Source organism: Mus pahari, chromosome 14, assembly GCF_900095145.1.
Source record: "Mus pahari chromosome 14, PAHARI_EIJ_v1.1, whole genome shotgun sequence".
In the NCBI taxonomy this organism is placed as follows: Eukaryota; Metazoa; Chordata; class Mammalia; order Rodentia; family Muridae; genus Mus; species Mus pahari.
In genome coordinates, this window is record NC_034603.1 from 75,062,867 (window position 1) to 75,085,394 (window position 22,528).

Here is a 22,528-nt window from a genome sequence, read left to right on the forward strand (position 1 = left end):
CAGAGACCAGTCCTCAGATTCAAGACAGAGACCTCAGTCTTGTTCACATGGTGTCTACTCTCACCCCCTCACCCTCTTTCTCTTGGGTGCCCCACATAAGACCTACACCTGGGACACTAGACACCCATAAGGCCCTCAAAGGAGCACGGCCCTCACCTCCCCACATCAAGAATAGAACATTTTAAAAATGCTTTTATTTCATTAAAAAAGAAAAAGACAGAACTAACAATCCCAAACCATTGATGGGTACAGAGTCACAGGGGCTTAACTGGTGAAACACACTGGGGAGGGGTTGGGACAGAAGAAGGGTGGGTTCATGTCACATGTCCCTTCAGAGAGGGAGCCAGACCTGAGCCTGTCAGCAGCAGGGTCCAGTTCTGCTCCCTTTGTCCCACTGGGAGGGCAAGGCTGGAGGCCAGGGTCTCCAGAATGAGGCCAGCAGTCAGCGGGAGAAAGGCTGCAAGGGCTGGGACCACTGAAGTCTTCTCCCTGGGTTCTACCCCTGTCTCTCTTCTTCCTATCTCCTTCTTGGTCCCTGGAGTGGGCCTGTGCACTCTGCCTGGAACCGGACAAGAGGTAGGAGTCATGGGAACGCAGCTTTCTTAGGTGGAATCATGGACCCTTCTGGGACCACAGTTGGGATGGTGGTGGCTTGCGTGGAAGTTTTACCACAGGCTGCTGCTCTATTGCCAGAAGAGACATCAGACAGCTCCTGGGTCTCCCTGGGGGCTGGGGTTTCCTTCAGCCTCATTAGATGTAATAATGGTGGTAGAGGAGAGGGGAGGATGGGTGGGTAGGTAGGCAGGGAGAGGGCCTGCAGCAGGGACGGACCACACATGTCTTGACATTGGTGCTCATTTGCAGCACATGCTTGGAGCCAACCTGGTCAGGAGGGCATGGTTCTTGGCATGCTCACGTCTCAGCTCACCAGCTCGTAGGCAACTGGCTGGAGCTAGGATATGGGTTGTCTCCTTCTGGTGGTGGGGCAGGGGCAGGAAAGGACTGATGGACCTGCGTCTGAACTCCGAGTTAGCCTAAGGGGTGGGAGTGGGGATGGGGCTCCATGAGCAGGTGACTGAGGTAAGAATTGGCTTGTTGTCACTTCTAAGTGAGACAGTTACCGGGGTCACGGATGACTACTGTTCAAAAGTGGGTTAAGAAGTCTCAAAAAGTAAGAAACGACTGATCCTTAGAAAGCACGTGTGTTATAGAAAAGAGGGTGAGTTTCACTTTCTGGAGAGTTCTTTCGAACCTGAACACAATCGTCTGGTTGTTTTGTTTTGTTTTCCGTCCACCTCAAGAGAAAGAGGGTAGGGTGGACAAACAGTAGGACACAGAACACATCTTTTGATTCAGGCAAAGATAGAAAGCCCAGCATGGCCCCTTGGGTCAAATGCTCACAGAGTCCTGGTGTGGGCAGAATAAATTATAATGGCAGGAGTTGGGGGGAGATGGACAAAGAGGTGAGTACAGCTTGCTCTTCTGACGATGCTCTTCAGCATGCCACCACTCACAACCACTCAGAAAATGATGCTCGCTCTTCCTTGTCTCTGCTCACTCTCAGGTTTCCCTTTCTTGTCCTTAAGCTTGTACATCTGTTTCAGATGTACCAGGTTGGAAGTGGGAGTATGGCTCTGTGCCCCAGCAGGGCCCTCTTCTTCTTCTGCTCAGGGGACAGTGGCTCCTCGGGCCAGTGTGGAAGGACAGAACCAAAGGCCACATACCCACCGTCCCTCAGACCCGTGAAAAACGCTCACCTCAGACCTCCAAGATTAGTCATTATGTCCTGTGCTTTCCGAGCTCAGCGGAAACTTCCAGAAGCAGGTAGGAAAGCCAGCAGAGCCTCTAAATTTGCCCTGGTTTCCTGATCTCCTGAGGCAGAGAGAAGCAGGCCCCCAGGACAGCTCGAGGTCGAAGCACCAGTTAGCTATAGAGCTTTCTCTTCAGAATGGATGATCTTTACAACCACCAGCTCCACCAGGGGCCAGACAGAGGCTGAGGGAGACACAGAGGGGGATGGAATGAGCTTAGGCTCCTGTCGGGCTCCAGGACACAGGAATTTCTGGGCAGGAAACAGTCGATGAGAGCCCAGAGGTCCCAGTGCCTGGGAGAAGCCTCGCTGTGGCCCAGCGCCCAGCGAGGGGGATGCATTTGACATCTGGCAGGCAGACTGATGCGGCTTCTTGAAAATTCTTGGGCCTCTTGAGAAGTTCCAAAACCCAGAGGGCAGCAGGGCAGCCTGTCTTGGGAGAACGTCAGCCTTCTGTTTCTACCTTATCCCTGATTCTGATCTCCCGACTTCCCTCACTCTGAGCTAGCCCATGGCGTCTTCTGGAGGCCAGGGAGGATTGCAGTCAGCTCCAGTCCAGTCTATAATCTTAAGGGTCACCCTGTTCTGTGTCACACAAAAGCAGCCACCTCGGGGGTTGGCCTGTGCCGAGAGGGGTGGGCAGGTCACACGGGAGTCGTCCGCCGGTTCAGCATGCTGACGTGGAAACCCTCCTTTAGGTCCTGTTGGAAGAAGTCATGCATCTGCAGGAAGCCAGCATCCTGGTCCGGACTGTAGCTCGCAGCTGTGGTCACCTTAAGGGGTTCTCTGGATAGCGTGTACATGGACAGCTCACCCATGGGAATGGCTCCGGTGATCTTCAGGCCCACGGGAGATGCATCCCTGGAGGGTGAGGCCTCCGTGGACCTTGAACTGGACCTGGACCGCCGTCGCCGGTACCTGTAGCTTGGCATCCTGGCGTAAGGAGAGGAGGAAGAGGCCTTAAGGAATTCCCGTTTGGTCTTAAACCTCAACTCTTTATTTTTCTCAATGTAAATGTTTACAGCCAGGACGCCCACGGTCTCCGCCACAATGAACGACAGGGCTCCAAAGTAAAAAGACCAGCCGTAGTTGTAATGGTTCTTTTTGTCTTCGTCACGTTTGTCACTGGGGTCGCCCGTGTTGCTGGAAATGTAGACGATGATACCGATGATATTACTGAGACCTGGAAGAAAGCGGGGCAGGGAGAGTGATGGAGGTTAGACTCACAGCAGGAAGAAGAGAATGGAGAACAGGCTGAACGTAGGATGGTGGCCAGTCTTCTCCTCAAAGAATATTTATGTATTATGATCATCGATCTATTTTTATTTTTTGAGACAGCATCTAATGTAGCCCAGGCTTGCCCTGTGTTTATGTAACTGAAGATGACCTAGAATTTCCAATTAATCATCCACCTCCCAAGTACTGGAGGATTACAAGCACACACTACCTCAGCCGGCTCGGTAACTAATTCTTTATTCTTTCTACCCTTTTTCCATCCCTCCCTCTCTCCTTTTTTCCTTCTCTCTCTTTCCTTTGGAGAGGGCCTCATGTAGCCCAGGCTGGCTCAGACACGCCTAGGTGTCTGAGGATGTCTTTGAACTCCTGATCTTCTATTTAAAACACTTATTTTATGTGCATGTGTATGGGTGTTTTACCTGTATGTCTTGGCACCACTTGTTTGCCTGAAAAGGCAGGAAGAGGTGGGCATCAGATTCCCTAGAACTGGAGTTACGGATGGTTTTGAGCTGCGATGTGTGTACTGGGAATAGAACTCCAGTCCTCTATAGGAGCGGCCAGTATCCTTAACCAGTGAGCCATCTCTCCCAGTCTGGAACTCTTTTGCCTCTACCTCCCAGGTACTGGGATTAGAGCCGTGCACCACCACAGCCAGCTTGGTAGCTAGTTTCTCCCTCTATGTCCAGTCACCCGTGGGTGTTCGTGAGTGATACAACTCTCAGCAGAACCCAAAATCTGTGATGATCACCTTCCTTAGAGTACTGCAGCATTTACCTGTAACCCACTCAACTCCCTGATATACTTGAACTCATCTCTAGATAGCCTGGAACAGCCAATACACATCTCTGCTAAGAAATGGATGCTATTCTCTGTCTTTCCTTTTTCAGTCCCAAAACAGAGCAAACTCCCATGGGTCTTGGCATCCCTGAGGCGACACGTTCTTCCTTCATATCCAGGCCAGCCAGCTCCTGACCCTGTTAGAGGTTTGAAAAGCACCCAGTACCCTGTTGTCTGGGTTGTATTTTACACACCTGACTTTTTGATATGAGGTGCAATTTCAAACACCATCAAATTAACCTCTCCAAAGGACGTTAGGATTCCGGTGGTGTTCAGTGCACGGACAATGTGTGTGACCCTTTGCGATGTGTGAAAACCCATTTGTAACGCTGTCATCTCCTCAAACAAAAACCTCATCCCTGCCCCGGTCCTACACATCATCTGGCCTCTTCAAGTTAACCCCACGCTGGGATTTCAGACTGCCCTCCCACCAGGATGTGCACTCCTGCCATCGGAGACCACGTGTTCAGGCGCTCCGCTACAGCCTCAGCTCCTGTCTGGAGGGTCCCCCCCCCCCCCCGCATACCTGCCGCCACAAAGAGGATTCCCGCACTGAGAACAATATTGTTCTTGCGGCTGTAGATCCTCCCAGCGCCGATGCAGAGCCCTCCGAGCAGGAGTAGAATGGTGCTGAGGATGGGAAAGACACTGGAGGCTCGCACAATGCCTAGGCCAGGGAGGGAACAAAGCAGACACAGGAGTGAGTACAACCAGCACCTCCCGTCTCCCCCTCCCCGCCACGGTCATAGGCATCTCTCCCAGGAGTCCTGCTGCTGGACCTGGGCAAAAAAATGGCTCTAGGTTGGCTCTTTACTTTCACAGAAGCCAATTGACCCATTATCACACCTGCCTGCAGGTTGCCAGGACTCTTCTTGAGTGTGGGTCGCATTTCCTTCAGACTAGAGGGATCACATTGACACCACAGCTCACAGTCCACTAAGCTCTCTCCTGAATGGTCCCATAGGAGCATCAGAAGGCTGGGGAGTGCTCTAAAGCCAGCTCTGATCAGTGGTTGGAGAAACAGGCTTTAGCCTATTAGGTGGGACGAGGTGTGAGACCTGCTCTGTCACACACTCTGTGTTCTTAGCTAAATCACTTCTCTCTTCAAAGACTTACTTTCCCCACTTGTGAAAAATGGCTTCAGTAGTTCAGCTCCCTCCTCATCGGTAAGCGGTGCATTCTAAGTCGTGATTCCTAGAAGGACCCTGTTTTCTCAGGACAAAGCTAATGTTTTTACATTTTCATTTAATGTTGCTGTTGTGTGGACGCACGTGCCACAGCCCGGGTGTGGACATCAGAGGACAGGTCTGTGAAGTTAGTCCTTCCGACTTTGTGTGAGTTCTGTGACCGTGATCAAGCTTAGGTCACCAGGCTCATATACATGGCAAGTGCCTTTACCCACAGCCATCTTGCCAGTCCACTATGATAAAATCTAATTGACAAATCAAGTATTGAAAGTGACTATCGCAGCTAATAATAAAATGGGAAGTCTGCAACACTGTAACAAAAGTTAATTTAAAAACCTATGGGTTCTTTATTTCTGGCATTTTCCATTTCATAAGTTTAAATTGCTGTTGGCTAAAAGCTCAGAAATTAAAGCCATGAATTTGTGGGGGCCACTGTGCTGTGCCTGGTTTTGTCCTTGTGGGGTGATTAGCACAAGACTGGCTGCAATATGCACTTTCAAAGTGGCTAGTTCTGTTCAGCAAGTCACTGCTGGGGCTGGTGACACAGGAAGATGTGCAAGCTTACAATGTGTGTGAGTCACAGAAGAGGTGGCAGGGCAGGGCACAATAAGATGCTGTCCATCACACTAGCCAGCAGAACCATGCCTGAATCCTTCCTTGTTCTGCCCCTGACCAAGGGTTGGAGGCAGGGCCAGGAAGTTCGGTGACCGCCTGAGGCACCTTTTCATAACTTGGCCACAGTAGTGATATCAAGCTGGAATGGTTGAACGTGTCTTTTCCCTGTGGATATGGTTGCCTATGGGAAAAAGTATTACATATGTGTTTAGGGACCTTAGGGGCCTTAAGATGAGACCATTCTGAATGCACCCAGGGCTCAATTTCTGTTGTTTTCAGTTATGTGGTTCATGATAGTTTGTTACAGCTACCCCCCCCCCCGGCCCCTAGGAAATGAATGCCCATCAAAGCACACAGTAGGCTTCTGGTCCTCACCCTGAGCATCTGGGTAGATGACAAGGTCAGAGGAAGGGAACAGAATCATGGGAGATGCTCAGAGCTTGGCCTCCTCTGTGTTCTCGCAGCCCTAGAGAAATCTGGTTGCGTGGGCCTTCGCAGTGCTTTAGAGGACTGTGAGTCAGGAAACACGGGGCAGGGGCCCCTCCTGAGCCAGCTGACTGGCTTGGGGCCTTGCAGCCTCTGAAGGCGGTGTTTGTCTCCGTTTTGTACACCCACAGTGTGAGCCCCTGCTCCACAGAGAAGGGATTGTGTGGGGGCATTAAATGAAACGCCTCTCTCTGCCACTTCCTCCCCGACTCCTCTTAGCTTTCTTGTAGTCGCAGGGTTCTGGGAGGTGGCTTCCTGTGTGCTTCTCAAACGTGCCTCTGAGCCAAGATGGCCAGACTCACATCACCAACCCTGCCCTGCCTTCGGCAGACCAGCCAGATGGTCCAGAGGGAACACTGGAGCCCTGTGGCTCAGAGACACCCGTCCAGGTGAGTCCTGCCAGCACGTGTCTCTTGCTACGTGGACTCAGATGCTCCAGTGTCTTGCCACACAGACTCTGAGAAGCTGGAGCCAGCCATGCCCCAGTGACCACATCCAGCCATGGGGGGATGATATATATCTGGAGGATGATCACTGCCTTGTAACTTACTCTAAGCCCCACTGTGGACTCACAGTTGCCCGGACACCAGAACTGTGGCTTGGCACAGGCGTCAGCCATCTAACTGGAAATCCTGAACCTAGGAGGGAGGTGGCAGGCCTGGAGCAAGACAGGCAGGGACGATGGGGACAAGACACACCCGAGAAAGAGACTCTCTGAAGAGTGTGAGGTGTTGACTCCTTTAGATCCCAAGCTGTCAGTGTGCGATGCTCGGAGGTATCCAAGTACCCAATGCAACTCAAAATTCATGTCCAGCCTCTCATAGGAATGTGAGGCTCAGAGTTGACTTGTTTCTTGAACTTTCTGAGGTAAGACTGAGGGCCTGCTGGACTGCTGTCTCAAAGGCCTTAGGCTGCCACAGAACCTTCTGTGCTCTTCAGACTCCTGTACTCTGACACCACACGAGGGCCAGAGCTGTTTCCATGTCCTTGTATCCCACTACTTAGGATGGTGATAAGCCCGTGACAGAGGTCCATTGAATGGATGAAGAGATAGATGACATCATCTTATGAGCCGCCGGAGACCTCTTTCCAGGGATCCTCTACACATAGACTAAAGGGCTGAATACTGGGAATCAGGGTAGCCTGGAAGACTCAGGCCCTGTGGCCACAGGGACCATGACCGTCACAGGTCTCAGAGTTGGTATGCAGCTGGCTCCAGGTTTCCCTGTGTCCTGGTAGAAGGTGGAAATCAGTTTTCAGGGATCTATCTCTATAGCCACTGATGGACACACATTAGCTTGTTATGAACCTGGCCATCTTGTACATTTGAGATCACATCCTTTGTGGGAGAGACAACTGCCATATAAACACTATCACTCTGAGGCACTCCCAGACCGCTGGGTACCCAGGGGACACTGCTGGTGGGAGGACCCGTGGCATCAGGGCCAAAGCTTCAGACCCCTACTCTGTCCTTCTCTATTCCATCCTGGACCCCAGGAGGCAGACTGAATGGACCAAACCATCAAGGCTTGGAGGACAGTATCACCGATGGAGACAATCCCCAAGGCTTCCCTCTGCCGAGCTGCAAAATGAAGAAGCTGCTGTATTCTTGCCTAAGGGTCCCTCTGTCCTTCCAGCTCCCTCTCGTGAGCTCTGCTTCACAGAACTGGAAAGATGCCACTCACACCGTAATTTATGCAGCGGCATTTTTTTTTTTTTTTAGTTTTGCAGTGTGCAATCTCCTTCATCTATGGCCACCTTAAGGGGACCTCATTTACCACATAGAGTGTTGGCCTCCAGTCTGTCGAATCAGAGGACAGGAAGGCAACAGGGGAGAAGATAGGGAGGTGGGTTGGAGGCAGGGCTCTGGCCATATTATTTCAGGTTCTGGGCCTGGCTGGAGCCGCCTCACATGGCCTCAGCTCCATGGGAACCGCACACTGCTCTACTTCATCCGATGACTCATGATCCAAATCCTTTCTTGTAGAGGAAAAGAAAAAGACCCATAATCAGGTGCGCGGTGAATTATGCTCTCTCTAAGGACACACTGGTATTGATTCTCTATGTGTGAGGCTGGGCCTGAGCCCCAGGGTGCTGCAAGGAACAGCTTTGTGTCTTCTGGCTGATGGGGAGGAGGGAATGACACAGAAAGCCTAGCACCCATTTCTAGCCCCTCTCTGTGTCTTGTCCCCATTGTCCCTGCCTGTGGCTTCCTCCCTTCTCCAGGTGAGGGGTCCAGAGGTCCATGGATGAACTCTGGACAGACTTTAGGAGCAGGGGCAGTCCATCCTTTGGGGTTCAGCATATGGTGTGGGTACCAATGGGGAGGCATAACTCAGTCACAGGATCATATGGGAACAAGGGCTTAAGGGCAGTCCATAGGCAGAGGCCGTGGCTACGTAAGTTGGGGCTGAAGGGACTTAGGGTCACCTGTCAGAGGAGGCCCTGTTAGCTTCATCACCAACTGTAGGATCCTTTATTTTATTTTTTTAATTTTAATTATTTTACTTACTTACATTCCAGTCTCCCCTCCCAGCCCCCTCCTCCCACAGTAATATCTGTATGCCCCTGATTTGTGGCTCAGTCTCTGGGAGCTCCCTGGAATCTGGGCTAGTTGAGTCTTCTGATCCCCCCCTTCGGCTTCTTAACTGACAAAGATGCGTCCACAGAAGCAGCCTGGTGAGGCAATCCCTACACAGTGCGCCTCAGATGCCCCACCCCTCAGGAAGGTGTGCCCTGGGCAGAACTTTTTAGCTTTTTTCAGGACTGGTCCTTACAGAGCTCAGGCTGGCCTCAAAGTCACTACACAGCAGAGGACAATCTCGGCCTCCTGGTCCTCCTGCCTCTACCTCATGAGCGCTGATATTATTAGTCTGAGCAATAATTAGCAGAGAGCTCGTACCTTTTCTTTTTGTAAAATTGGAGACGGGGTCTCTAGATTCGGTCTAGGCTCAAATTTATTATGTAGCAAGAGATGATCTTGAATTCCGGAACCTCCCTCCACACTTCTGGAGTGCTGAGATGACAGCCTGTGTCACCAAGCTGGGCTTAAGCTGTACTGGCTGGGGATGGAAACAGAGCCCCGTACACACTAGGCAAGCCCTCTACCAATTGAGCTACATCTCCAGTGGAAGTTCCTACCCTTAACTTCGCTTGCTCTACCAGTGGTCCTCGGAAGCTGTTCCTAATGGCTCGGGCCTCAGTGTTTGTGGGCCTTGGCCCTTGATCCACTGTGCCTACCCTCAAACACACAGTGTGCCAGGCCACTCTTGCACTAAGCCCACCCTCTGAGCTCAGGACTGCTAAATCAAAAACGCTCGAAAACCCCCAGGGCGAAGAACTGGGGGGCCAAGCCCACAGGGCTCACCTCTCTAGCCCCTCCCTTCCTCTCCCCTCCTCATACAAAGCAGCTGAGGTACTTGTCACTCACGGAGGAGGTACTCGGAGCTGTCGTGGTCATAATCGTTGTCCTCTGGGAAGTGGTTGATCCGGAAGCAGTGCCCTCTATAGATGCCTGGAGGAAACAAGGGGAGGCGCAGGCTGTGAATGTCCCCGTGGGTTCAGACAACCATTCATTCCAGACATGGAAGCTCTGGGCAGGTCACAGGGGCAGAGAGAAGAGAGGGTGCGTCTGAAGTCCCCACTGCGTAGTGTCCCTTGGGGACGCACACACACCCAGAGGTCTTGCACACTGGGATGAGCCTCAATCAGAGCTGTATCATTTCTGGTTACGCCTCGACACCCTCAAGGGTGAAACAACACACCTCACAGTCAGGACAAAAGGCCCCAAACAGCGGGCAGGACCCCCAGACCCAAGGGGATTCTAGGGTTGCTGCCTGAAAAATGAGCAGGAATTTGTTCCTCAAGAAGGGGCAGAGGGCCTTTCAGTCAGACTCCCAGAGGTACAGGTCGGGTGGTGCTTATAGAGAATGGAGTGAATTCCTCCCTGCAAGTGCTAGAATGGACTCAGATTCTAATTCCCTCTGTACTGGCTGGTTTTGTGAGTCTACTAGACAAAAGCTGCAGTTATCACAGAGAAAGGAGCCTCCCTTGAGAAACCGCCTCCATGAGATCCAGCTATAAGGCATTTTCTCAATTAGTGATTAATGTGGAGGGGGGCCCATTGTGAGTGGTGTCATCCCTGGGCTGGTAGTCCTGGGTTCTATAAGAAAGCAAGCTAAGCAAGCCAGGGGAAACAAGCCAGTAAGTAAAATCCCTCCATGGCCTCTGCATCAGCTCCTGCTTCCTGACCTGCTTGGGTTCCAGTCTTGACTTCCTTTGGTGATGAACAGCAATGTGGAAATGTAAGCTGAATAAATGCTTTCCTCCCCAACTTGCTTCTTGGTTGTGATGTTTTGTGCAGGAATACAAACCCTGACTAAGACTCCCTTATTCCAATTGAAGGTAGAGAGCCAAGAAACTTCCAGAAGGGTACAACTATCTCCTGTCTGGATTTCTCCTCTCCACTTGGAGACGTGGTCTTCACGTTGTAGAAAAGCAGAATTCCTGATTTATTTAGTAACTCAAGGACAGGACAGGTCTCCCATCCAGAATCTTCCATCCATTTTCTCCCAATCATCTGTTGCCTAACGGCCTGAGAATGCCCATCACTAAACACACCAGCAGAGAGGGAGTCACATGGGGGAGGGGGAGGCCATGCCACTATGTGCCTGTGCCTGCTAACTCCTCACGCCTACTCAACCACATGACTCCAGCAGCCCATGGCCAGCGCTCTTCCTCCCCAACCCCTTAACTGGTCAGCGCTGGTCTATTCCCAGCTGTAGCCAGTTCTTCTCTTGAAGCTGTTGCCAAGCATCCTGCTGGCTTCCAGCAGTCCAGCCTGGCCTCACAGTGGGTGGGGACAGTACTGGAAGCTGGCAGTGTGCCAGGGGCACATCTGTCTTCCCGTGTGTCCCACTAAGGTCTCCGTGCTAAGTTGGGAGCTTGTCCCTCTCCTACCTGTCGACACACGAGCTGCTGACCAGCTGCCCCCCTCCAAGATCTTCTTCCTCCTCCTCCTCCTCCTCCTCCTCCTCCCCCTCCTCCTCCCCTTTGCTGCTGCTCCAAAGACCCGTGTGCACAGGAGCAGTCATGCTTCCCCAGACCCCTGGTCAGAGGTGCAAGAGACAGATGAGAGTCTCAGAGGAGGTATCTTGGGTGGGGTGTGTTTTCTGTGGGAACCTTGAGTTCCCTTGCCTACGCAGTGGTGATAACCTCAGTTCTCATCTCTCATCTCAGTTCTCAGGTCCCTTAGAACTACAGATGATACCGGCGAGGCACTGAGGTGGTTCTTGCCCTCTGGGGATGTGTCAGGGAGATTCGCTGCTGGGCCCAGAGCTCTGCCTTTCTTCTACTTCATGTGTCCCTGAGTGGCTGAGTCAGCGAGCAAATGCAGGAGTCAGTGAAGGAGAAGGACTACCAGAATGGGCTGGGCCCAGGATGGCTGCGGTAGGTAGACCCCAGTGGGTCAGCCAAAACCTCATTCCTAGGACCTGTCCCCCACCAGATTAAAAAAAATGTTCCCACAGACCCAGAACCAGCCTTTAAAGGAGTGGGGTGAGCAGAGTTTTCTGGCCCTGCCCACCCCCAACACTTCTTTCTTTTCTTCCTTCCTCCCTTCCTTTCCTCCTCCTCCTCCTCCTCCTCCTCCTCCTCCTTCTTCTTTTTTTTTTTTTTTTTTTTTTTGCCACTTCGCAGGTCTAAAGAAAATCACCAAGTCACACATGCTTGTTGGAACAAGTCAAATAATAAGAGGTTGAAAAAGAAGAAAACAATTGCTTCAGCTCGACAACCTTGCAGCTGACTGGTCTCTGTGGACCATCTCCCCACTCCCTCCCACCCACATGCATACAGGTAGGGGTCTCCCCTAGTTTTAAGGGGTGCTGCAAATTGATCCCAAGTCCTTGCTCATACTAAGTACATATTCTACTCCTGGACCCCTCTGCCTCTTAAAAAAAAAAAAAGCACCTTATTTTGAATTACTATAGGTTCACATGGCCATGTAAGGCATAATGAGAGGGACTTGGGAGATGGTTCTGTGGGTACAGTGCTTGCCACTCAAGCATGAGGACCGAGTCTGAGTCCCTAGCACCAGGGTACAAGGCCTGGTATGGTAGTATTCTGTAACCTCACAGTGCAGGGTGGGGAGGTGGGCAAAGAGATCCTGGGCACACCGCCAACCAGCAAAGTCTAGCCAATCAGAAAGCTCCAGGTTCAGTGAGAAACCTCAAAATGTGAGGTAGCAGGCAAGTGTGAGGACTGGAGTTCAAATCCCATGGAAGGGTGACAAAGTCTGATGGGCAAGGAGGCCTGCCTGTAACCCCAGGGTGGTGTGCCTGTAACCCCAGGGTGGTGTGTGTTTATAACCCCACGGTGTGCTTGGGGGTTGGTGGGGTTCACCACTAATAAGATACAGGGAGTTCAGAGCAAGTTGGTTACTTAAGATAGCTCAAACAGGGGCTGGTGAGATGGCTCAGTGGTTAAGAGCACCAACTGCTCTTCCAAAGGTCCTGAGTTCAAATCCCAGCAACCACATGGTGGCTCACAACCATCTGTAACGAATCTGATGCCCTCTTACGGAGTGTCTGAAGTCAGCAACAGTGTACACACATATAATAAATTAAAAAAAAAAGATAGCTCAAACAGTGAGATCTGGCTTCAGCTAGAGACTGCCTCAATACATAAGGTGAAGAACAATGAGAGAGGACTGAACTCAGGTGCACACATATATGTGCACACACATAAACATGTCCACCCATACATGTGCACCCATACACATGAAAACAGACACACATATATACATGTGTATTTGCACATACATACATGTTTACCCAAACATGCATGTGTACCCACACACATTCACCCACACATATACATGTGCACCCACACATACATACATGTGTACCCATAAGCATGAACACACACATGCATATATATATGTGCACCCACACATACACATGTGTACACATACATATACATGTGCACCCACACGTGAACACAGGCACCCATATACGCAAGCACACACACATGTGTGCACACACAAATAAGCATGATAATAAAATAAGAGCCATTTCAAAGACAACTTCTGGCCTCTACACATGCTGGTGCTGGTGAGCACACACATGTACAACCATATGCACACATACATAAAGAGGAAGAAATAATATGTCATGGGATGTACCTTCACTTGGCTTCCTAGGAACACCTGAGAAACCTAGCACACTGTCACATCCAGGGTGGTGACACTGACCTCATATCAGTGTGATCCAGAACCTCCCATCACAAGGATCACCTCCAGGTGCCTTTCGTTTTCAGCCACACCCTCCATCTGGTCTACCCCAGTCTCTCCTGAACCCACAGCAATCACCATGGGGTTCTCAGTTGTGGCAGCTTTGCCCTTTAAAATGTCAACCCGAGGACTGTATGGCACAGCAACCTTTAGGGGGTGGCTTTTTGTACTCGACACAGTTCTGAGATTATCTCCTGTTTGTGTGTTGGTGGCCTGTGACTTCCATGGCTGGGCAGTGTTCCACAGTTTGGAATCACATCCTCTGCTAAATCATGACCTATGAAGGAGGTCTGCTGTTTCTGACAACCCTGCTGTGGGTGTTCATGTTCAGGCCTGGGGGGGGGGAATGTTTATTGTCCTTCTGAAATGGCTCAGGGGTGCAATTGTTGGGTCACATGACAGGAACACCCTTAGTGTTAAGAGACTGTCCTGGAACTCACTCTGCAGACCAGGCTCGCCTTGCACAGAGACATCTGCTCCAAGCATCCTTCCAATGTATTTCACTGTTCCCCATGCTACAGCTAGAAAATTATTTAACTAAACTTATGAGTTGATTTTTTATGGCCCTGGGGATGGAGCCTAGGGCTTCGAACTTGCTAAGCCAGTGCTCCGTCACTGAACTGTGGCCCATGTCCTTAAGTTATTTTAGATAGACTCGTAAACAAGATCTATCAGTTTTCGTAGCCTCTGTTTCCGTTTGTTTTGAGATAGGGTCTCACTATGAAGCCTTGGCTGGCCTGATCTTACGAGGTAGACTAGGCTGGCTTTGAACCCTTGTCTCTGCCTCCCAAGTGCAGGAATCGGCGCCATCAGGCCAGGCCCATGACTTTGTGTTTAAAGTGCTGGGATTGGAGCACAAAGCCTTGTGGGTTAAGCAAGTGCCCTGACACCAAGCAACATCCATAGTGTGTTAACTCATCGTGTGTGTGTGTGTGTGTGTGTGTGTGTGTGTGTGCGCGCATGTGCACGTGGGCACACGTGTGTGTAAAGGACTACATGTGTGCATGAACGGAGACCAGACGTCAACTTTGGGTGTCCTTCCTCAGGGACTACTGACCTTGCTTTTTGAGGCGGGGTCTCCCACTAACCTGGAAGGTGACAAGTAGCCTAGGCTGGCTGGCCTCTGGAGAGCTCTGCTTCTCCAGGCCTGGCTCTGCAGGTCCCTGTCAACACTCTTCACTTTTTTACCTGGAGGTTGGGGATTGAACTCAGGAATTTATGCTTCGATAGCATTTTAGCAGCTGGATTCTCTCCCCAGTGGCTCACTCTTAAGCACATTTATCTGCAGTGGCTGCAGGAATGTCTGCATGTCTAAATCTATGAGTTATTGCTTGAGGGGGTTCTGTTCATACACGGTGGGTCCTACCATCTGTGGGATAATGATTAAGAGGGAGTCTCAAGGCATGTACTCCATGGTCGCTTTTCTGGTCCTCTCTGCCCCTCTGCTCCCTCCCCCTTCCTTTCCCTTCTCCCTGCTTCCTCACACACCTAGAGAGACTGGCATAGATTAGAGAGATGGGTATCATCGTGGTTAATCTTTGCTGCCCTCAGGGGCTTCCTGCAGCCTAACCTGCAGTAGCTACGAAGGTGCCTATGCCAGTCAACTTTCCACCACTGTGACGTGACACAGGAGACGACCAATGGCAAGGGGAAAGACTCGTTCTAACTCACAGTCAGGGCTCCAATCTGAGGTCCTTTGAGCCTGTGGTGTAGGACAGGGGACATCCTGAGAAGAGACGGAAGCTGTGAGGCCGAATTTACTTCATGGTGGCTGGGAGCAAAGAAAAAGGAGCCAAGGTCTCCCTCTCTACATGGGCCCACCCCCAATTAACCAAACTCGTTTTAACCAGCCCCACCTCTTAAGGACCCCACTGCCTCCCAACAGAGACACAGACTGGGGACCAAGCTTTAAGAGCTGGGCCGCTGGGGGGCATTCTGGAGTTCCAATATAGCAGATCCTTGTTTTAAAAGAGCGTCAAGCTATGAGGAGGTCATTCAGGGTTTTGTGGGGGCCTACCCTAGTTCACAGGTGGGCAGCTAGATCCACTACAATCCATTCTACCCCATCACTGTCTAAGGAGGGAGTGGGCGATGGAGCAGGGTTTTGCCCCTATTGACCAAAAAGAGAAAGAGATTACTCCCTGACCTCAAAGCTAACAATTTAAGATATTTTCTCCTAAGTGTCCTGTTTGGTCAGACTTCTCTAGTTATTATTTTTCACGGTGGCTCCAAGAGCCTTCTTCATTCCCCCCTCCCCCTCCCTGTCATGGACAGCTGGGGCAACTCCATGTCCTGGAGCATAGTGACCCAAAGTTGACCTCCACACATGCACCCATTTACACATGTGTGTGCCCATGTGAGCGAACACACACACACACACACACACACACACACACACACACACACACACAGCCTAGTCTATATATCAAGTTCAGGCCAGCCAAGGCTACCTAGTGAGACCCTGTCTCAAAACAAACAAATCAACATCTAGGCTGTATTGTCCTTCTCCAGACCCCTTGCTCCATTAGTGGGATCTAACATTCCTGATGCCTCAGTTTCCCTGGGAATTTCTTCCACAAGAGTTACCTGTTTACATGGAGCTCAACACTTTCAGGCCTGGGGGCCTCACATTTATCTCTGTCGAGTTTAATTTTGTTAGCATTGGCTTGAGGCACTTAACAGGGAGAAAAATTAATGGCTGATGAGAGAAACGGTTCTTTTCCAGCAAGACGGAATGCTGCCGGGCTGTCGGCTCAGTGACGCCGAGGCTCTTTTTAGTGCGTGGTTCATTGCAGGACCCTGGACTGACCCCACTACAAGAATACAGAGGCACTAGGAGCAGGGTGCTCACATCAACACAGTGGACCTCTAGAAGATCAGGGAGCTACTGAGGTAAAAAAGAGTTTGTGAGTCATGTGGCCCCAGCTGAGTCATGTCTTCCTCTGTCAAACTCAGGAAAGGGACAGAGGGACTGCTCCTGCTTGAAGTCCATGGCTTCCTGATGCACATACATGTCATTGTGTACACAGGCATCCACTCATCTCCTTCCACCACGAGTCACTTTTCCTGAAGAGGTGTGCATGTATGTATGTGTACATACATACATATATACATACATGTACACAATATGCACATACATACATGTATATACACAATATGCACATACACACATATATACATGTATATACACAATATGCACATACATACATACATACATACATACATACATACATACATACATACATACCAACATAGTAAGTATCTATATCCTAAGATATGTCCACCATTACATTTCTGGGTGGTAGGATAATGAGGGAGCTAAGTTTGTGAACTCCTTTGTGTTTCCTGAACTTTCTGCTGTGCCAGTAAACAAACGACAAAAGCTCATTTAAGAGACTAGATCCTTTCATTGTAAGAGGACATGGTGATGGAGGCATATTTGAAATGACCACAGATGCCCCTGGCTGTGGAAGCTGGTGAACCAGGCAAGAACTGTGGTGGTGGCAGGAGTGCGTGTGTGTGTCTTTGTGAGTGTATGTGTATGTGAGTGTGTGTGAGTAGGTGTGTGTGTGTGTGTGTGTGTGTGTGTGAGAGAGAGAGAGAGAGAGAGTGTTTGTGTGTGTATGTATGTATAGTATGTCTTTCTGTGTGAGAGTCTATGAGTGTGTATAGGGGTGTGCATGTGTGTGAGTGTATGTGTGTTTGCATGTGTGCTCACAGTGGCATGGGGCAGCCTGTCCTCCATGATCCTTCAGAAGGTCATACCTCAGGGTTATGCCATCACAGAGAGCCTGGGTGACCCATCCCATGGACTCAAGGGATTCCAGAGACACAACTTTCAGTACAAAAGCTGGGTAGTTAGTCACTCTCTGAGTCATTTGAAGGATGTTGGCACCTGACACCAGCCTTGGTGAGAGGCAACTTAGCAGCCATTCTAATTAAGGGAATCTCAGGGAACAGAATGCCAGCTGCTATCTTAACAACAGTGATCATCCACGAAATCCATTATCTCCTGCATAGCTGTCCCCAGCTGTATACCACTGGAGCCCCTCAAGCATTAACGGCAGCTAGGAGCGTCTATTGGGAGCATACAGACACCCTCTAGCCCACCTCATATCTGCTGCAGTCGTCAGCCTCGTGCCTATGTCCCCTGTCCAACCTGAGACTCAGCCACACCAATTATTTCTTGCCTTTTGCTCACAGCCATGTTTAGCTTGCCTGGGGGAACAGCTCTGTAGGCAACCCTACTTACCCACCCAGTAAACTGTGAGTAGGGGAGGACGGGATGGGAGCAGGTGGAGAAACATTTCCAGTCTGTGTCCCTTGGGCACTGGTTCTGGGGTCCATTCTAAATGGCTTCTGGGAAGTTGGCACCAGGGCTTCCTACTTCTTCAGGTCTTGTCCTCTAGGGTGGCCAACTTTAGGATGTATGCTACTTGTAGACAAGGCTGGGCTTGGGTTTAGGCCAAAGCTGAGGTGCCGTGTGGATTCTGTGCACCAGTCTGTGACATCTCTATACCAAGGCTCCTTTGGAGATGGAGGGAGGTGCCTTGGAGAGGTCTAAAGATGTTCCTGTACAAGCCCACTACAGAGGACCAAGGGTGGAGCCACTAGGCAGTTGTATACACATTTTATCAGATGTTGGAAAGCTGGAGAGGAGAGGGAGGCCAGCTGTGTGCTTGGTAGAGAAACTGCATGAGTCCATGTGCATCTCTTTACTGACTCTTGGCTCCTTGTCCAGTGCTCTACCCCACTACCCTGAAGTTGCTTCCATTTGCAGGGAGGATGGGCAGCATGGGTACCAGGCTAGCTTAAGGGAACGGACAGTGTCTAAGTCTTGGGATGAAAGTTGGCTTCATATTTGCCAGGGAGGGTGGGGCAGGGTTGAGTTGCTCAAAGAGCTCAGTGTAAATGGGGTGTGGAAGAGGTTAGTAGAGGATGGTGCTCTGTGGACGTGTCTGTTCATTCACAAGCCATTCGTTCACCCCTCTTCAACACGCATTCGTTCCTTCATCTTATCCATTCCTCAATGCTATTTTCCTTAGCTTGTTCATCATCCACTCACTCATTCATTCATTCACTCATTCCTTAGCTGTGGTGTGTGTGTATGTATGTATATATGTGATATATCCAAAGGTGTGTGTGTATATGTATGCATGTGTATGTATGTATTATGTGGTATATTCAAAGGTGTGTATGTGTGTGCACAGTACATATATGTGGTATATTCAAAGGTATGTGTATGTATGTGTGTACATAGTGTATATATGCGATATATTAAAAATGTGTGTGCACAGTGTATATATGTGGTATATTCTAAGGTGCATGTGCAATGTATATATGTGATATACTCAAAGTTATATATACTCAAAATATATATATGTGTGTGTGTATGTATATATGTGTTATATTTGAAGGTATGTGTGTGTGCAGTGTATATATGTGGTATATTTGAAGGTATATGTATGTGCAGTGTATATATGTATATATTTGAAGGTGTGTGTAGGCACCTACCCTTATGCATGCACACAGGCCAGAGGATGACATTTGGTGTCCTTCTTTGCCTTGTTCCCTGAGGCAGGTTTCTTACTGAACTTGGAGCTAGGCCTAGAGCCATCATGTCTCAGACCCTCTTGTGTCTGTCTCCCAGCAGCTCTGGGGTCATACGCACCCACTCGGCCACCTCTGGATCTTTATGTGGGTGCTAGTATCCGAGCTCAGGTACTCATGCTTGTGTGGCAAGTGAGTTACTCCTCTGAGCCATGCCCCAGCCTCCTCAGCTGTATTTCTGCAGAGTGTGTAAAGATTACCAAGCACACTGCTAGGTGCTGGAGAGGAGGTACTCCTACAGACCTCCTGCCGTGAGGATGAATTGAAACCCAAGAAGATAAAATAAACACCCATCCATATCATTTTACACTTGGCATGGACAAGGAGACTGGCAGGCAGCAGCAGACAAAGGAGGGTTTTAGCAGTTGACTATTGTCTAGAAATTGATGCTGAATTCAGGGCTGGATGGTGGCAGAGAGGCCAAATCCAGGGAAAGGCTCTTGCAGAGGCTCTCACCTTCCAGAGTCAAGGCTGGAAGACTGAAAAAGAGCCTCAGATGTCATGCCAAACAAACAGTAAGAGTGTGTGTGTGGTGGAAATTCCAAACACCCAAATGTAACCACTGTGTGTATGCATCAGAACACCACACTGTGCTCCATAAGTCTGTCCAGCTGCATCGCTGTATACAGGAGAGGACTTAGCCAGGTGCAGAGGCATAGACTGTGAGCCCAGCATTCTGGAGGTTGAGGCATGAAGGTTGTGAGTTCAAGACCAGCCTGGGCTATACAGGGAGACACCCTCTCAAAACGTGCAATCTTGGGATGATGCCTTTTCGAGCCAGAGGACCTGAGTTTGATCCCCAGTACCTATGTAAAAAGCTGGGCATGGTGGCACAGCTGGTAATCCCAGCACTGTGGAGGTGAGATGAGGATCTCTGGAGCTTGCTGGGCAGCCAGTCTACCCAAATCACCGAGCCCTGTCTTTAAACAAAAAAGTGGATGCAGGCTAGGGAGAGGGCTCAGTGGTTGAAGTGCTTTTTGTGCGAGCGTGAGGACCCGATTCTGGACTCTCAGAGCCCACACAAATGCTGGATGGGTCTGTAAGCCCAGCACTGGAAGGCAGAGATAGAAGATCTCAACGTAAGCTGGCTATTTGAGACCAGCCCTATCTGTGAGCTCTGGGTCTGACCCAGAGGTCTGCCTTAGTGAACAGAGAAGAAGATGAATCAACATTGGCCTTAGGCCTTAACATGTACCTGTTTACATGTATACACATATACGTGTGAACACCCCCCCCCATACTACACACATGTATGTAGAAAGGAGGCGGGAGGAAGATGGATGGTGCCTAAGGAATGATACAGGTTATCCTGTTACACACACGCGTGCGCGTACACACACACATACACACACACACACACACACACACACACACACACGCACATGCACGCACAGAGGACACAAGCATAGGTAGAGAATGCCCAGACCAGTCAAGGCAAGGACAAAGACCACCACACCTGGCTCAACATCCTGCCACCTGTGTCTGAGTCATTTTATCAACCGCAAGCTTTACATCTGATGAATTTTGCAAACATTTCCTACTTCGGCAATCTCCAAATTAGTCCAAATTAGAGAGTTCACTGGTGGAGCACCGTGATGGGGTGGCAATGTGGCTCACAGCTCTGCTACACAGGTCAAACGGCCCAAGTCTTTATCCCGAGCAGGGCATCCTGAGTCCCCTGCCCCTGTGCCTCTCCACTGCCACGGCTTCCTAGAGCTGTTCCCCAACGGGCTAGCTTCCATCCCACTCCCAGTGGGCAGCGAAGAAACAGCACAGCAGCCCTGAGCAAAGGTTTCCATGCCTTACGTCACCCCAGTCAGGCGCAATCTGGGACTCTGTGGCTCAAGTCAAGATCTGAGAGGCTGGGTGGCTTCAGCAGAGCTGAGTGGCAGGAGGTGGTGGCAGAGTTTCCTCATGACAGTATTTTTTTTAGGAGTGAAACACTTGACATCACTTAGCACCAATGTATATATGCTAGGCCCTGTTTGAAGCACCCATGTTTTATCAACACAGCCTTCATACTGATCCCAGGGTAGACAGGATGGCCACTACGCTTTGCAGCTACCTACCTACCTACCTACCAACCTACCTACCTGGGATTTGATCCCAGTCCACCAGGCCTTTCTACGCAGGCAGCACATACTGAACACTGTGGTTCTGCTCATCGTGTGCGTGTGGGTACAAGCTACAGTACATGGCTAGAAGTCGAACGACAGCTTTTGGGAGTCAGTTCTCCCTTTCCACTGTGCATGCACGTGTTTTGCGGATCAAACGCAGGTCGTCAGCAACGGCAGCAAGCACCTTTACCAGCTGAGCCATCTCGCCAGTCCCTCAGACCACTGGGAACCTTTCTAAGGACTATCTCTAAACAAGATCAAATTCTGAGGTACTGCAGTGGTGTCAATGCAAGATCTGGGGGGGGGGGGCAGGGGCATCGTTTAACTTGGAACATAGATTTGGGAGAGGGTACAGTGACTGGGCATGCCAGTCAACAAACCTGAACCCCAGACTGTATCCTTCTAGGCTCTGCATCCTGCCTTGCTCCTCACTCAGAGGTCCCCCTGATAATCCTTCCACTTCCACGCCCATCTCCAAAGAAACTCTCTAATGCCTGTGATTTCCCAATTGGCATGTTCTGGTCTCCTGCGGGTTGGCTGCTCTCCAGTGGCAGCGAGGCAGGCTGCTGGGAAACCTTTCCTGGGGTTCCTACAGGGAAATACCAGGCTCTGAGAAGCAGCGGGCTGGGCTGCACTCTTCCTAGATTCTTGGCCTTTAGTGACACTTTTGAGACCCCATTAAATAATCACTGTCTCCATGCCATTTCTGTGTCCCAAGCCCTTGCTATTTTCTAGGCAATGGGTTCTTGGAGATGTAGCTGAGTCTTCTCATTATACTTGTTCTTCTTTCATCGGGTACATGACCATGGGGGGCAGGCAGGTTTGGACTGTTCACAAGTGATACATGCCCTGTTCGAGATGGGCTCTGGAGCAGGAAGTGTACTTATTTATCTCCATCCTAGCCCTCCCTGCCCTTACCATTCCCAAGCAATGGAAGGGAGACAAGATGGCTTTCCACACTGTGGTGGATGGCTGTCCTCTAACAGGACCACTCGCGTTAGACTGTTAACTCCAGCAGGTGGCCCGCTATGGAGCCGGCTGCTTTCCACATCCCTGGTATTTCTGCTGTAGTAAAAATCATTGATGAGAGAGATTAAGGCACAGGTGGCCTCTGCTCTTTCTTTTGGAGCTTTCTATTGTCAGTTCCTAAATGGTGATGAAGGAAAGGAGAAGTCTTTACAGGAGAGTCCAGGGCCTCAGAGAACCCAAGACGGAGGTACTTGGCCGAGGCCGGGGCACTGAGGCCAGAAATGCTGTTTTTTTATCCCAATGTCATGAGGAAGAGGTGGAGGAGGAAGAGGAGGAGGAGGGGGAGGAAGAGGAGGGGGAGGAAGAGGAGGGG

At 50.3% G+C, this 22,528-nt stretch overlaps 1 protein-coding gene across 1 annotated transcript in view; it reads right to left on the reverse strand.

The window, feature by feature from the left end:
- Positions 1–221: 221 nt before the first annotated feature.
- The window catches only part of Cacng4 (calcium voltage-gated channel auxiliary subunit gamma 4), a 60,741-nt gene continuing 38,434 nt past the window's right edge, over positions 222–22,528 (reverse strand). The window contains exons 2-4 of the mRNA XM_021212578.2: positions 9,602–9,685; positions 4,410–4,550; positions 222–2,993 (exon numbers count right to left, since the gene is read on the reverse strand). Of these exons, the coding sequence (XP_021068237.1) occupies positions 2,455–2,993; positions 4,410–4,550; positions 9,602–9,685 (764 nt within the window). The 3' untranslated portion in view covers positions 222–2,454. The remainder of the gene's footprint in view (positions 2,994–4,409; positions 4,551–9,601; positions 9,686–22,528) is intronic.